A 16,811-nucleotide genomic window follows, 5' to 3' on the forward strand; every position below is an offset into this window, starting at 1 on the left:
AAGTTAGAATTTAGTCTGACCAAGGTCATAAGTTTTCAGATTCTCAAACCTAAATTTATGTTGGCAGGGGAAGCTTCCGCCTTGATTGGAGAGACCATATCAGCTGTTTTTACACTTGTGAGAACTAGGACACTGCAGAAAGTTTACAGTTCAGTGCCTGGGAGATAAAGACAAATTGGCCTGTACTAGATAAGCTTAGAAACAAGCCATTTAAAAAGGAGAGTGGCAGTCCAGATTTTAAAAATCAAAAGCTAATCATTGTGAGAGATAGGATGGAGACCTTCTAGGTATGACAGTGGCATTACATGTTCCCTACCTTTCTGATTATTGTACTGTTTAATGTACTTGTCATGGAAAGAGAATTTCCAAAGATTAAAAATAAGCTTCTCTGGAGGTGGCCCTTGGAGTGGCCAAATCAAAATGACAGATACAGTACAGTTATTCTTGAGAGAGACAAAATTCTTATTGCTCACATGAAATTGTGTTGGGTTGTAACCTAGAGGCAAAAAATTAATCAATATACTTTAGGTAAAAACTTACTTACTGTGATAACGTATTTTTAAAAAGTCACGACCAATTACAAATCAAACTACCAAAACAGAGGATCCTGGAAAACCTGTTCTAAGGAAATATATGCTACAACTGGCACCTAAGCCTTTGATTTTGCATTTTGAAGAAGAATAAACTTCGGAAACAAGCTTCCTGTTGTAGTGGAGTGTGCAGGAATGTGAAGAAATAGATTTTAGTAGTCCCTTAAGAGAAGTTAAAGTTGATTTGTACTATGACCTGGGCTATTAAGATATTAACATATACCCCTCTCTGGTCTTATCAGACTTCAAACCAGACTTAAATTGATATAGAAATGGCACATAGTAATAATTTAAAAACTCTTTACATTGTGGTATAACACTAGTTAGACTTGTATACGTATAATGAAGTGGAGAGTGGATCCATGAGGTCTCTCTACATATGTATTTTTAATGTATGTCAGCATTGTATCAGTAAGTCACTGCATGTATTCAGTTGAATATATTGATGTGTGCCTCATACCTCACTCTGTGTGCCTCATACCTCACTCTGTTGAGTATAAAAATATACTTGTATTTTTTATATATATATCAGTAAAAGGTTGGTGATTACTGTTAGTATATTTGAGCTGCTTGTTCTTGTTTTGAGAAAAAGATCAAATGAGAATATTAAATAGGTCTAACGTGGTGAAACGACTTAAAATTTTACTTAATATCCTTTTTTAGGACCCATTTTGAGAAAGGGGGCATTTAGAAGTCATTGTATTGATGGCGAAGGACAATAGAATATTATAACGTACCACCATAATAATCTATTGAGTAGTCTGTTAGCAAGATGAAGTTCTTCCTCAGAGCTCTCTGAAGCGCAGCAAGTTCCACTAGCTATCAAACCAGGTCCTTAACCTTCTAACCTTGTTCTGAAAAGAGACGAGTGAGGATCAATCCATGGTACAGCTTAGTTTATTTTTTGCTCTCATCTCAAAAGTAGGATTAAGGGTTTGGCTAATTATGAGTAAATGCTAGAATTAATTTAATAGTCAGACAGTCCTTTGAGGGTATAAAGCACTAAATAAATAAGTATTATTTTTCTTATTACTGGGGAGATGAAAATCCATGCTAGTCATTTTGATTTTTGAGAGAGAGGTACATTTTAACTATAACAGCAACTTAGTCTATTGAAATCAAGAACTCATAAAAATAAATCCATCTAGCCAAATTTTTATAAAGATAAGGCAATCATCCCAATACTCTTTGCTTGATTAAAGCAGAATTTCAGCTTCTTACCTGGAGTGGATAAATCTTTCATTTGATACTATTGCCTGTTTGTGTTAGAAAGAACTATATAACAATGACTGTCTTAATACTCTTGTTACTATGGTTCACCAGCAGTGTGTTGTTGAGATTAAAATCTTTATTTAAACTCATGTTTTTTGTAAGGGAGAATTTAATACCACAGAATTTGCTCATTTGTTTGGGTCATAGGAACCTTGAAAAATTGAGCACACTTGGGCTACTATAATGATTTGACTACATAAATATAGAAACAACAGATATTAGCTACTAATATCCATATGATTTTGTTTGTAAGTTGCAAAAACATAGGTCTCTCTGCCTCTTAAAAGTAAAGAGAATCTCTTTAGAACCAGCCACCACAGGCAAGGCAATTACAAACTGATAAACCTGTTAGCAGGTCTGCCATACTCACTCCAGTATGAGCAATGACTAGAATATAAAAATATGAATAAATTATTTGGGTTTTTTGAGGTACTATTATTTTATTCCCTGTTTAGCTCTTTCATATACATGTTAATTTTGACATGATATGACAAAAATCTGCCAAAACATTTAACCACTATATGCTTCAGTTTTCTTCTCTAATCTGTAGAATTCTACAGCTCATTCTTTGTAGATTGTGACATAAAGCTAGTAAGCCACTACTTACTTTTCATATTTTTCAGATATTATAATGGCAGGTGAAACATTGTGGTTCTCCAGATACATAATAACAACATAGTATCAAATATGCTTAAACATTTATGCAAATGAAAACGTTGTAATATCAGACATCAAAGTGAGAGACCCAGGTTCATTATTTAACTCAAACTTCCACTGACTTGTAACTGGCAGGGTATTGCAAAGATACCTTCTGCGTTGTTAGAGGTAAAGTCAGGACTTGCCACTGCAGCACTCCATGCCATGTGATATATGCAGCAGTAAAATAAACTGCTTGCTCAACCCTCAGGTAGTAAACAACTACCATCTACTGATTAGACATTTATATAACTAAATTAGAACTGGGTGGATAATTTATTAAGTTAATTTTACCTCTTTCCCCTTTGGGGATTTGTCGAGAAGCAACTTTTTCTCAATTTTTTTTATCTGAAATTATTTGCCAAATAGATCTTAGGTTAGACTGTGCACAAAGGAAAACAGTGTGGAATTGAATATAGGAAACACTGCATTAGGTAATTTTTAGCGGATTTCCAAATGTACTAGTTTTTTACTCAAATATAAAAAGAGGAGTTTACTCTACACAAAGACTGCGGGGGCTTAGTTTGTTACTGAGTAAGCAATTTTAATTGTGTTTTTACTATTACTGTCTCTTGCTATAAATGTATACTTCCTTTGAAATCTTATAGGATCCAGCACAGTCTTCTGGTTTTCATCCTTCAGGGTCTGTTGTTGCAATAGGAACACTAACTGGAAGGTAAGAAGAACAAAAGCGCGGGTATCCATCAACAGTGGGTATCTGTCCATCTCACCAAATCAAAGTTGATATTCTTGTTTCTCCAACGAATCGTACCAAATTCTGCGCTCTGATGCCTATGCTCACCTCCTGTTGAATTCAACAGGAGCTGAAGGTATTGTTGGTGGTGTTTATTATTATTGTATTGCTATAGTGCCTAACAACCTTAGTCCAGCACCCCATTGTGTTTGACACTATACACATACAGATCAAGAAAGCCTATCTCTGCCCCAAAGAGCTTACAGTCTAAGCGTAAGACATGAGGCAGCTGATGGATGCAGTCAGACGGATGGGGGAGAACAAGGAAACAATGAGGCAGCACTGGTAGGCATGAAAAGCGGTGGTGGCAATGCACCAGCCACCTAACCATTCTCAGGAGTTGTTGTTGTTGTTGTTTGTTGTTAGCATAACAGCTAATGAGAGTTTGCAGGAGGGTTCTGAAGGATGATAATGAGGTAGCTCTGTGGATGTATATGGGGAGCTCTTCCCCTCAGACGTGAGGGACAGCACAGGAGAAGACAAAAGGTGTTTGCTTGAAAATTTAACATGCTGTTTTATTATTTTTACCATAGTAATGTCCAGAGCCCCCAACCAAATTTTGGTGCAGGCCGCATTGTGCTAGGCACTGGACAAGCACATAGATAGTAAAGAGACAGTGTCTGCCAGGAGAGCTTAAAACTTAAATAGACGAGACAGGTGAGGGAGAAAAGAAGTATTACCCCCATTGTATATAGGGAACTGTGACGCAAAATCGCATAGGGAATCAGTGGCGGAGCCTTGATATGAACCCAGAACTCTGAAGTGCCTTAAGTACAAAACCCTCCTTTCCTTCAAGGGTACCTGAGGGCAGAATTTTGCTCCTAATATTTAAAATATTTGCACTTCATTCTAAAATACTTTTTATTTGATGACACGTGGTTTTAGTAAGTATTGAAGCAAAATTTATTTGGTTCTATGTTTCCCTTAATACAGGGGTGGGCAAACTTTTTGGGCTGAGGGCCACATCTGGGTGGGGAAATTGTATGCAGGGCCGGGGCAGCGGGTTGGGGTGCAGGAGGCAGTGCAGGGTGTGGGAGGGGGTGCAGTGTGCAGGAACGGGCTCAGGGCAAGGGATTGGGACAGAGGAGAGGTGCGGGGTATATGAGGGGGCTCAGGGAAGGGGCTTGGGGTGCAGGAGGGGTGCGGACTTCGGGAGGGAGCTCAAGGCAGGGAGTTGGGGTGCAGCAGGGGTGCAGGGTGCAGCAGGGGCCTTAGGGCAGGGAGTTGGGGGGTGAGGTGCAGGAGGGGTTCAGGCTCCAGCCCGGCGCTGCTTACCTAAAGTGGCTCCAGAGTGGCAGGCTGCATGCCCGCCCTGGCCCCACGTGGCGCCGCTCTGGGAAGTGGCCGGAACCAAGTCCCTGCACAGCCCCTGGGGTGGGGGGGAGGTACAGGGCTCCACGTGCTGCCCTTGCCATGCCTCCAGGTACCTTCCCTGAAGCTCCCATTGGCCGCGGTTCCCCTTTCCCAGCCAATGGGAGCTGCAGGGGGCGGTGCCTGGAGGCGAGGGCAATGCACAGAGCCCTCTTTTCCTCCCCAGCCCCGCCACAGGGACGTGGTGCCGGCCACTTCTGAGAGCAGCACGGGGCCTGCGGCACCACAGGGGGCAATCCCGCAGGCCGGTTCCAAAGACCTGATGGGCCGGATTCGGCCCGCGGGCCGTAGTTTGCCCACCCCTGCCTTAATATCTAAATAAAAGTGAGATGTTTTGGGAGCAGTCTTTATTTTTGATACTTAATAAACTGAAATCAGCATTGAAATGCAGATTTTCAAAGTGAAATAGTTGTAAGTATTTGTAGAAACATGTCCAGAGAACAATGTATAACAAAGCCCCAATCCACCTCATAGGAGATTTATTATGATCTAATTTTTATTTATTTAATATATAGTGGTCCTGATTCTCAGTAACACTAAGACACCTTTACACTTTTCTGGCCTTTAAAGTAGATATAAATGTAATTAAATTACATTTAATTAAATTAAATGTCCAAATACTGTAAAAGGGCCTTAAAGAATGTGGTCCAAGATACACAAGATACACGAAAGTATACATCAATCATACTTGCATATAACCAGTGACAATTTGTAAAATGATAATAAAATCTGAATGTAGACATCTGCCTCAATAGTTCATTGATATTCTGTTTATCTACTGTTGAAAATGTTACTTTCAGTTGTTTTCAGTTGGCTACAAATAACGCAGAAAATGTCCCCTTCCTATTCTTTTCCTTTTAGTGCAAAACATATGGAAGACTGTTCATTTGACATAATGAACAGTTGATTAAAACTACTGTAGATTTGCATTCCTTACTGAGCAATTTATTGGCCTTTTTCTGTGTTTACAACAGGTGGTTTGTGTTTGACACAGAAACAAAAGATTTGGTCACTGTACACACAGATGGAAATGAACAGCTGTCTGTAATGCGTTATTCACCAGGTTTGACACACTCTACTTACTTGTTAAAAAAAGAAGTGATTGTATGCAATATAGGGTTCATTTTTAAAATTCCTCACATCTATTTAAATTGGGTATAGATACATAAGTTGAAATCCAGCCTCCCGAGTCGATGGAGCCAGGATTTTACCCAGAGGCTTTAACTCTAATTTCCTGTTGTTTGCCCCTTCAGATCTTGGTGTTTAGAAGAAATCGGCTCTCCCACTTAGATGTGCATGTAGTACCATGTTCAGGGTGGCTTTTTTCTCAGTTTCCTTATGAGAGCTAACTTCAATATTTGCTATATAAAGCTGCTGTTTTATTTGCCGTGAATCGTATTCCATCAAACAAGGAGAAGAAGAAAATTGCTTTTTTTAAATTTATTAATAGAAGTTTTATGAACAATGACCATTGTCCATGACACACTAGAACTTCATAGATTAGTTTAATTCTTTATTGTGGGTATAATTATAATTCACTTTTTTATAGATGGAAACTTCTTGGCGATAGGTTCCCATGACAACTGTATCTATATATATGGTGTTAATGAAAATGGGAGAAAATATAGTAGAATTGGCAAATGCTCAGTAAGTGACCTCCTTACTATTTATTCACGAATAACAAATAAGCATGTATACTTTATAGTACATATTGATATACTGGGATATGCTATGTTACTGGAATTAATACAATACACTTCTCTTCATAGGGTCATTCCAGCTTCATTACTCACTTGGACTGGTCTGTTAATTCACAGTACCTTGTGTCCAATTCAGGGGACTATGAAATCTTATACTGTGAGTAACAATGGTTTTCTGTGCTTTGTGCAGAGTTGATTGTACGATAGCTAATGAATTTTTAATTGATCATATAATCACTAGGCTGGAACATATATTTTAATTAGTTGCTACTTTTTAGCTTAAATCAACTCCCATGCAGCTTAAAAACTGAAAATGTCATCATTTGTTTCTCTTTCTGTAGGGATCCCCTCTACTTGTAAACAAGTAGTGAGTGTTGAGGCAACTAGAGATATAGAATGGGTTACTTACACCTGTACTTTAGGATTCCATGTTTTTGGTAAGTTGTTTTTTTCTCCCTCTCACAAAGTTATGATTCTTTGCTTTTCCAATTAGCTAACATTCAGACTGTCATCTTTATTTGAAACATTACTATTCAGATTTCAAAGTGCAAATATAAAACTTCTGTTGCACAATTTTTATCACCATCCGTCCTCCTATTTTGATCCAGGAGACCTCTGATTTAATATTCTTGGTAGCTTTAGATACAATTATTAATTTGCAACACAAGTGAAAACCAATCACAAGCTACCTGCTATGACAAATTACAATTGTTTTTAGAAGCCATGTTTTACAATTAGAGAATTTTCATTTATGTATTTGTATTCCTACAGCACCAAAGACCCCATTCAGGATCAAGTTCCATTGAGTTAAGTGCTGTATAAACAGTGTACAATCCAGTCCCATTGTACACGGTTCTTTACAAACAGTGACAGTCCCTGCCCCAAAGAGCTGATAGTGTAAATTGAGACATTCATAAGAAGTGAGTGAAATGAACAAAAAGAGAAAGGAAAAGGAGGACAAATTCAACAAAAATAAGGTGTTCCAGTTCCAGACGGTTTTGGCTTGTTTCATTGATTTGGGGGTTGTAATTTTTTTTTTTTACATATAAACAAAATAAACCCCTATGATCAACCATCATTGGTGGTTGACTGCTTTTTTGTAGGCCTCAAAGAACAGGTTTGTTTTGAGGAGGGATTTGAAGGAGAAGAAGGTACTTGCCTCACAGATTAATTCAGGGAGGGCATTCTGCATGTAAGGGGCAGAGTGGAAGAAGTCATTGAGACGGTTGTTGGAGAATTCGATAAATCAGGACAGTTATCATTGGAGCTGAGGAAGTGGTAGTATAACACAATAAGAGATAAGTGTGTACAAACAGGAGGGGTAAAGTTGTGAAGGGTCTTAAAAGGTGAGGACAAGATACTGAACTTGGTATGATGAAACAGGAAACCAGTGCAAAGATTTAAAAAAAAAGTGATGTGATCAGAGCAACAGGCAAGAAAGATTATGCTAGCAGCCAAGTTTTGAATGGAACAGAGTGGGTAACATGCTGGAGAGAGACCCAGAAAAGGGAAGAGATTGCAGCCAAGAGCCTGAACTAGAGTTTTAGAACAGTGACAGAAAGAAAATGTTGAATTTTGGAAACATCATGGAAGAAGTGGCTAGATTTGGATATGCATTTGACATGCAGGTCTAGAGAGAAGACCGAGTCAAAGATGACTGGCTGTGTATTATTCTGAGATGACAAAATTATTCGCTCTGCATGGACAGCCACCACATATATTTCAGCTTCTTAGGGCTAAGGTTTGAGAGTCCCTGACACTGTTAGGGTATGTCTACACTACGAAATTACTCCGATTTTACAGAAGTTGATTTTTGGGAACAGATTGTATAAAGTCGAGTGCATGTGTCCACACTAAGCACATTAATTCGGCGGTGTGCATGGCAAGCGTCGACATTCCGAGCGGTGCACTGTGGGTAGCTATCCAAAATGGGGCCAAAAATTTGTCGCAGGTTATGGGTAAATGTCATCAGTCAACCCTCCCTCTGTGAAAGCAATGGCAGACAATCATTTCACACCCTTTTCCTTGGATTGCCCAAGCAGACGCCATAGCACGGCAAGCATGGAGCCCGTTCAGCTCACCGCAGCTGTTATGACCATTGTAAACACCTTGTGCATTATCATGCACTTTATGCAGAACCAGAACCTGAAAAACCAGGCAAGGAAGCAATGGCAGCGCGGTGACAAGAGTGATGAGGACATGGACACAGATTTCTCTAAAACCGCGGTCCCCGGCAATTTGGAGATCCTGGTGTTAATGGGGCAGGCTTATGCCATGGAATGCCAATTCTGGGCCCGGGAAACAAGCACAGACTGGTGGGACCGCATAGTGTTGCAGGTTTTGGATGATTCCCAGTGGCTCCGAAACTTTCGCATGCGTAAGGGCACTTTCATGGAACTTTGTGACTTTCATTCCCCTGCCCTGAAGCGCAAGAATACCAAGATGAGAGCAGCCCTCACAGTTGAGAAGCAAGTGGTAATAGCCCTGGGGAAGTTTGCAACGCCAGACAGCTACCAGTCAGTCGGTAATCAATTTGGAGTGGGCAAAGCTACTGTGGGGGTTGCTGTGATGCAAGTAGCCAACACAATCATTGAGCTGCTGCTATCAAAGATAGTGACTCTGGGAAATGTGCAGGTCATACTAGATGGCTTTGCTGCAATGAGATTCCTTAACTGTGGTTGGGCTATAGACGGAACGCATATCCCTATCTTGGGACCGGACCACAAGGGCAGCCAGTACATAAGCCACAAAGGGTACTTTTCAATGGTGCTGCAAGCACTGGTGGATCACAAGGGACATTTCACCAACATCAACTTGGGATGGCCAGGAACGGTTCATGACACTCGCATCTTCAGGAACTCTGGTCTGTTTAAAAGGCTGCAGGAAGGGATTTACTTCCCAGACCAGAAAATAACTGTTGGGAATGTTGAAATGCCTGTAGTTATCCTTGGGGACCCAGCTTACCCCTTCATGCCCTAGCTCATGAAGCCGTACACAGGCACCCTGGACCATAGTAAGGAGCTGTTCAACTATAGGCTGAGCAAGTGCAGAATGGTGGAAGAATGTGCATTTGGACGTTTAAAGGGTCGCTGGCACAGTTTACTGACTTGCTCAGACCTCAGCAAAACCAGTATTCCCATTGTTATTGCTGCTTGCTGTGTGCCCCACGATCTCTGTGAGAGTAAGGGGGAGACGTTTATGGCGGGGTGGGAGGTTGAGGCAAATTGCCCGGCTGCTGAATACGCGCAGCCAGACACCAGGGCGATTAGAAGAGCACAGCAGGAAGTGCTGTGCATCAGAGAAGCTTTGAAAACCAGTTTCATGACTGGCCAGTGTACCGTGTGACACTTCTGTTTGTTTCTCCTTGATGAAAACACGCCCCCTTGGTTGACTCTAATTCCCTGTAAGCCACCCACCCTCCCTGCTTCGATCACAGCTTGCTTGCAAAGGAAATAAAGTCACTATCATTTAAAAACAATGTATTCTTTATTAATTGATTATAAAAATAGGGAGATAACTCACAAGGTATGCCACGTGGGGTGTGCGAGGAAGGTAGGAGGGAAGGAAAAGGCCACTTCAAAACTTGTTGAATGACAGCCTTTTGTTGCTTGGGCTGTCCACTGGGGTGGAATGGTTGCGTGCCCGGAGCCTCCCCCCACCACATTTTTGGGCATCTGGGTGAGGAGGCTATTGGGAGGAGGGAGGGCAGTTAAACAGCGGCGATTTTAAGAGACCTTTATGTCGACCGAAATGGCTTCGTTATGTGGATGGGTGCAGGGTTAATTCAGTTTAACGCTGCTAAATTCGACATAAACCTGTAGTGTAGACCAGGCCTTAGTGTTTTAGGTCCAGATTTTTAAAGCTATTTAGGTGTTGCTGCGCTCAGCATTGCAGCAGCTAACTGATTTAGGAGCCTCAACTGTTGATGAAATGTAGGCTAAGTGCCTAAATCCTTTTTGAAAATGAGATTGAGGCTCCTATATCAGTTAGGTGTTACGATGCTGAGTGCAACAATGGCTAAATAGCTTTAAAAATCTGAGCCTTGGTGCTTAGCTTCAAAGGCTCGTATATTCCGAAATGATGCATATTTTAAAATGAGGATTCTCTAAGTAATATTTGTATATATCAGCTTTGTAGAAATCATCTGCTGCCTTTTTCATGTATCTCAACAAATGATAACTGTGTTCCCCCCCACCCCCCACTTAACTCCATTGGTTTCCAGTTCACTTCAGGATTTGATTCAAAACTGCCATCTATGGTTTTTATACTATAGTTCCTCCATTAACTCTATCCAGCCTGTCTTACAGACTCTCCTCCCCTTAGCTAGCTCTCTATCTTAATATAGTTTTGACTCTGTTGGTGCAAAAGCTTTCTCTCTGTCAGTACTAGCATCTAGAACAGCTTTTCTATACTTCTTAACTTAATTTCTTTAACCTCGGTCATAATTTTATCCCAGAAGAAAGTACATTTGTTTTTCCTTTGCATATGTCTCTTTATTTATTTTTTACATCGTGATCATGCAAAGGGATATTCCTGTACAGAGTCTCATTGAAGTCAATTGAATTTGGGGGATCAGTATTTTCCTTTGTTATTATATTGTTTACATTAATCCTTTCAACTGTTCTGGGAGAGTTTGTGTAAAAGATGCTATACAGAATAAAATGTATATCAGTGATTAAAAACATGAAACCACTTCCTTTCCGTATATCTGAAGTCATTGCAGATTTATAAGTGGGGGGGGGGAAGGAATTGCTCTTAAACACTGAATGTCATAATAATTTAATGCTCAACAAAACAAAAAACCACCCCTGACTACAACATTGGACTCTCTCAAATGATTAAGCAACCTCTGTGCTGAGTAGGGGAGTAGATCAAATCTAAAGTACAAAAAAACATTAAAAAACTTAAGCAGCAAATAGCTATACACAATGCTGTATAAAAAGAAAATTTAATTTTCCATAACCTGTTTTATTATATTTTTACAGCACACAAAAGCATGCAAGTGTTTTACAGACCAAACACAAAAACCTTATCCTTCCCCTGAAGAACTTACAATCTAATTTTAGAGGTGACATAATATGTGAGACCAACAAGCAATAGGGGACTGGGATGAGGAAGAAGGGTTATCGTAACAAAAGCATGTGATAATTCAGTTATAACAAGCTCAAATCTTCTTGATCGTTCATTAGTCACTTTATTATTATTTTTAATGGTATAATTCTTGTAAACACCACAGGTGGGGTTTTAGGATGAATTTGAGTGAGGAGAACCTGGTGGCTGTACCTTTTTAAAAAGCCTCCTATCTGTGAACTATATAAGAAGTCATTCATTATCTGTAAATTGTGGAGAAGGGAAGGGGAAAAGCAGTAGTTTAAAATTGTACCTCCTGTTGTTGTCTCTTATGTATACATATATTATGATATAATACCTGAAGGCTCACAGCTGAGGCCCCAGTTCGGCAAAACACTGCTTACATCCTCCTTGTTCAGCACAGGACTAATGCATGTGCTTCATTGCCATTCAGATTTTGGGTCTTATGCGCATGTTTAAAGTTAAGTATTTGGTCTTCTGAGTCAGAGCCTGAATCACTAGTAATTTTGAGGGATTTGGAGGTTGGTTGATTTTAAACAGGTGGCCTCTTCATGAATGTCATAACAAAAAAATTTAGCTAACATTTCTGTTCTGTATGTGTAGCAGAAATATTAAATTAGTCACTACATGTTTTCAGGTGTATGGCCAGAAGGTTCAGATGGAACAGACATCAATGCTGTCTGTCGATCACATGAGAGAAAACTGCTATCAACAGGGGATGATTTTGGCAAAGTACATCTCTTCTCTTATCCGTGTTCACAATTTAGGGTAAGATATTTACTTTAATAGAGTACAATCTTGCAAACCTTTACAAACATGGGAAATTTTGTTCCTTTGCTGTCAAAAAACCCAACGTTAAATCAACGGGACTACTTATATGTGTAAGTGTGGATTGGCACTTTAATATAGAAGTCTGAATTTTAAAATAATCTGACTTCATTGATAGAAATAAGGTGACAATTTTATTTAATTGTAGTTTGAATGCTATACATAATTAAATATTTGTTACAGTAATGTTATTATTTATCTGCAGTAATAACATCCTGTATTGATATTTTCCAGGCTCCAAGCCATGTGTATGGTGGACATAGTAGTCATGTAACTAATGTAGATTTTCTGTGTGAAGACACCCATCTCATCTCCACAGGTGGAAAAGATACAAGTATTATGCAGTGGCGAGTCATTTAGAGGAAACATCGGTGTGAACACACACAGTCATGAGATGACCATGCACAGAAGTTCTGTACAAACTGTATATTTAAAACTTAAACAGTACATTTGCAGTTTAGCCTGGTCACTGTGATTCTGTTTAAAAATTCTTACAGACCTCAGGAAAATTAAGCCCTGTGCTGGTTATCTTACTCAGTTTAGTGATTCATTAGGTATCACTCCTAAAGAATGAGCTATATTTTTCTTTTGTTGTACAATATATGCAGCAGTACAAGTTTAATATAAAAAAATGTGGCTTGAAAGTTTTCAATACAGTGATATCAGCGGAACTGGTGACTATCTTAACTGTTTTCTACAAACTCTACTAAAATGGTCATAAAAATGCCTTTCAGAATACTGTATATACATGCTTAATTGTCTCACTGTCTACACTTTGTACTGTATATCTACCTATTTAGAAAAATCTATGGCAACATTGAGGTTTCTGATGGATGGTGATGAATTCATACTAAAGGAATAACCCAAGCTAGAAGACACAGAATAATTAACATGTTACATATGAAAATGTGAATGTTAGAATTCAGTAATTTGCATTTTCTTGAGAATAACAAATCTTTAAATTCCACCACTGAGGAACTGCATTCTCTTTCAAATCAGCAGGTTATACTCCAGTTTAACTTGAATATCTCAAAAGGGTTTAAAGATGTTTATCTAGTTCAGGTATTCAGTGTAAGCTTAAATTAAAAAAATCTTTTTGACTTGTACATGAACAACTGCTTATCAAAAACAAAAAGCAAAACTTGACCACATCTCCACTATTGGTTAATATATTTAACTAATATGTATATTAATCAGCATGATGCTATATTGTACATGTATAAGATTTTAGCAGTTCATTATAAATGGTAAGGCAATCTAGGCTTTACTTTTTTATGCTTATGGATATTGTATATTTGTATTTTAAGACCAAGTAGACCAAGTCTAAAGATATCTTTTAATATGTACCATAAACCTGCAGAGGGAAAAGGAAGCATTGGAAGCCTACATGAAATATTAATGTGTAACTTCTGGCCCCTGTGTTTTGTGCATGGATGGATATTTATAGTATGACATAAGATTGTGTTTTGCAATGAAGTAATAGTGGAGGTGGTATAAAATGGTTAAGAAGGCCTTATCAATTTTGATTGTGAAACAGATTGAAATTTATTGTTTACCTTGAGGAATGTATCTAAAGAATTTAAAAGAGCAGAATAATAAGCAGACTCTGAAAAGTTAATATTAAAGTTTTGATTGTAATGGACAGTAAACATTTTAATTCTCTGAACTCTAAAACACTGGTTGTTTGTTTAGAGTGGTTAAATGAAATGGAATCAATGAATTTTGAAACCTTTTTTATTACATTGCCGCCTGCTATACTGAAAGTGCAGGACAATAATAAATCATGTATTAAAGTGCTTTGTTTTGATGTATCCTTCCTGTGCAATTTAACATAAATTCATTTCTATATTAAAGCTTTACTGTGATCTGCTTTCACTTAATGGGATACATTTTTAAATTCCAAACCAGATGTGAAAAGATTGTTGGGGAATGAAATCTGAGTTTTTGTATATGTAATTATTTGCATACCTATAGAGGATGCTTTTGAAGATTTGACCAATACTGTGTTCATATAGGGTGAAAGTCAAGAGGACCAGGATTTCAACCTACAAGTTTATTTATTGATTCTAACTGCTTAATACAACAAAACATTTCAAAGTTCTGCTGTTCATTTCTGTACTTTCCTTATATTGTGGAAGAGAGATGTTTTTCATACAGTAAATTATGAATTTAAAGATATGAACTTAAAAGGAATATCATCCCACAGTGGGGAAGATGGTCTTTATATGCAAACTTTACAGATGATCCATATACATGCTTAAGTTCTGTACTCTAATTATTATCACTACTTTCCTCCAAATTGATGAAGAGGTATATTCAGCTTGTTTTCTGGGGCCACAAAATTTCCAAACTGTTTGTTTTAACCAAACCTAGCAACTAAACTCCATATGTCTGAAACTTCTCAGATGACAACATATTAAATCTCAAAATCATACCTGTTTTAGAATACTGTTTTCCAAAACTCTATGAATAAAGAAATGACAAAGATAAGTTGGCAAATATCCACTGCTTTCAGGAATATGTCTTTTTTTTCCTGTTTGCTTCTGATTATAAAAACAAAAGAAAAAATAAGCCAGAACTTTAAAACATAGCCTATTTTTAAATGAATATTTTGCTTGGCTTCATTTTCCCCTCCAGTTCGTTTTTACATATTCTTATTTGTAAAGCTTCTTTTCTCCTTTCCAGCTGGTGCTAGCAAGTATCTGTCAGAATGAGAAACATCTCATCCTGTTTGGAGGACTTGACTTGTTTATACTGCTGCTAGGAAAAGACACGCTGCTGTAATGGGAGAAAAGAACTGACTCAAAAGTATAGTTTCCTTTGAAATGATTGATGGCAAGGAACATAAGGCATGAAAGATCAGGCTTAGGATAATTGGATTGCAGTTACCTAAATTCTCTGGATGAAATCTTGCTCCATTGCAGTTGATGGGAGTTTTTCCTTCAACTTCAATGTGACCAGGTTTTCATTCCTTAGAAGATATACAGATTTGTATGTTAATGTATTTTATGGTCTGTATTATATAGGAGGTCAGATGAGATGATCACGGTCATCCCTTCTAGCCTTATCTATGAAAAGTACAATACTGTTCAATTTAATAAGCTACTTTTTACTTAAACCATTGCTCAAATCTGTTTATTATGTATTTGTTTATGGTAGTGCCCGTTTTGTGTTAGGTGCTTTGCAGACATTCAAGAACTGTCCTGACCCCAAGAAGCTTACAGTTTAAGGACAGACAGACAAGTAGGTAGAGGTTGGGGAAAGGAAATAATAAAAGGATGATATTTTTTTAATTCATACCAACAAGATTGACTAAAGGCAATATGTTGTACACAGTGTTGTTATAGCCATGTCGGTTCAAAGATATTAGAGAGACAACATGAGTGAAGTGATATCTTTTATTGGACCAACTTCTGTTGGTGAGAAAGACAAACTTTTGAGCTTACACAGAGCTCCGTGTTTCTCTCACCAATAGAGGTTGGTCCAGAAAACTATTATGTCACCCACCTTGTCTCTCTAAACGCAACATGGCACATCGAGTTTTAACTGGGAGTTAAAACTTGAGAGGTTATCCTAGCAGATGTTCCCTAGAAAATCAGTCTCTAACATGAAGTTTCAGGGAGGGAGGGAGGGAGGGTGTGTGTGTGTGTGTGTGTGTGTGTGTGTAAACACATTCCATAATTTCCCTGAGGTTACTGCACACTGCAATAGTCACAAAATGTCAAACAACTTCAGATGACACTTTCTTTTTTATATTTTCTTAACTCGAAAGGCCAAAGTCTCATCTGTTACAGTGTAATAGCTTTATTGAGACCAAGTCATTTTTAAAAAAAGTGGGGTGGGGAGGAAGGAGGAGAATGCTTTTTCCAGTTTCATTCAACCTGCATAAAAAAAATTGGTTCAAATTGTTAAAAAAAATGGAAAACTTCAACCAATATGACAATGTTCACACAAAAATTCTTATAATTCTAAAAGCCATTTTTAATCAAATCATATTTGACCAATCCTAATTAATACAATTTCCCATGTGATCTCAGGAAAGCATGGCTGATATTCATCAGTTCTCCAAAACACATTAATGTAGAAAATATAGTGGCTTTTTCTTAACATCTGTTTGCACCATGTGATACCAATTCATTGGGAAAATAACCGACCTTTCTAAAATGTTAGATTCCATTTTATCTAGTACTGCTTTGAGATGTAAAATTTTTGCCTAGAACTGGAGCCCTTCAGAGAGGACTAGATCAAATCCTTGAACATACCACAGCTAGTGGGAAAAATCCCTTAACTGCCTCTGAAAAGGCCCAGTACTTCTAACAAATAGATATCGATATCCCTCTTTCATACCTTGGTGGAGCTGCATTTGTGGCTGGATCATGTGAATGGCAGCTCTCCATGCCATCATCCCCCGTCAAACCTCTGGGGGCTTCCCCATATAAGATAATGGCATCCATACTGGCAATTTCTTTCATGGGCTCCCCCTCTGGAAGGTCAGTCTGGCAGAGCTCG

The 16,811-nt window shown here is 38.4% G+C and overlaps 1 protein-coding gene across 3 annotated transcripts in view; it reads left to right on the top strand.

Annotated features, from left to right (window-relative positions):
• The window catches only part of EML1 (EMAP like 1), a 197,718-nt gene extending 183,576 nt beyond the window's left edge, over window positions 1-14,142 (top strand). For all 3 annotated transcript variants that reach the window (XM_084630680.1, XM_084630679.1, XM_084630681.1), the window contains exons 16-22: window positions 3,167-3,234; window positions 5,658-5,746; window positions 6,233-6,330; window positions 6,453-6,540; window positions 6,725-6,820; window positions 12,112-12,242; window positions 12,537-14,142. In XM_084630680.1, the coding sequence (XP_084486806.1) occupies window positions 3,167-3,234; window positions 5,658-5,746; window positions 6,233-6,330; window positions 6,453-6,540; window positions 6,725-6,820; window positions 12,112-12,242; window positions 12,537-12,662 (696 nt within the window). In that variant the 3' untranslated portion in view covers window positions 12,663-14,142. The remainder of the gene's footprint in view (window positions 1-3,166; window positions 3,235-5,657; window positions 5,747-6,232; window positions 6,331-6,452; window positions 6,541-6,724; window positions 6,821-12,111; window positions 12,243-12,536) is intronic.
• Window positions 14,143-16,811: the final 2,669 nt, after the last annotated feature.

The sequence above is a fragment of the Lepidochelys olivacea genome (assembly GCF_965140295.1).
Source record: "Lepidochelys olivacea isolate rLepOli2 genome assembly, chromosome: 6".
Lineage (NCBI taxonomy): Eukaryota > Metazoa > Chordata > Testudines > Cheloniidae > Lepidochelys > Lepidochelys olivacea.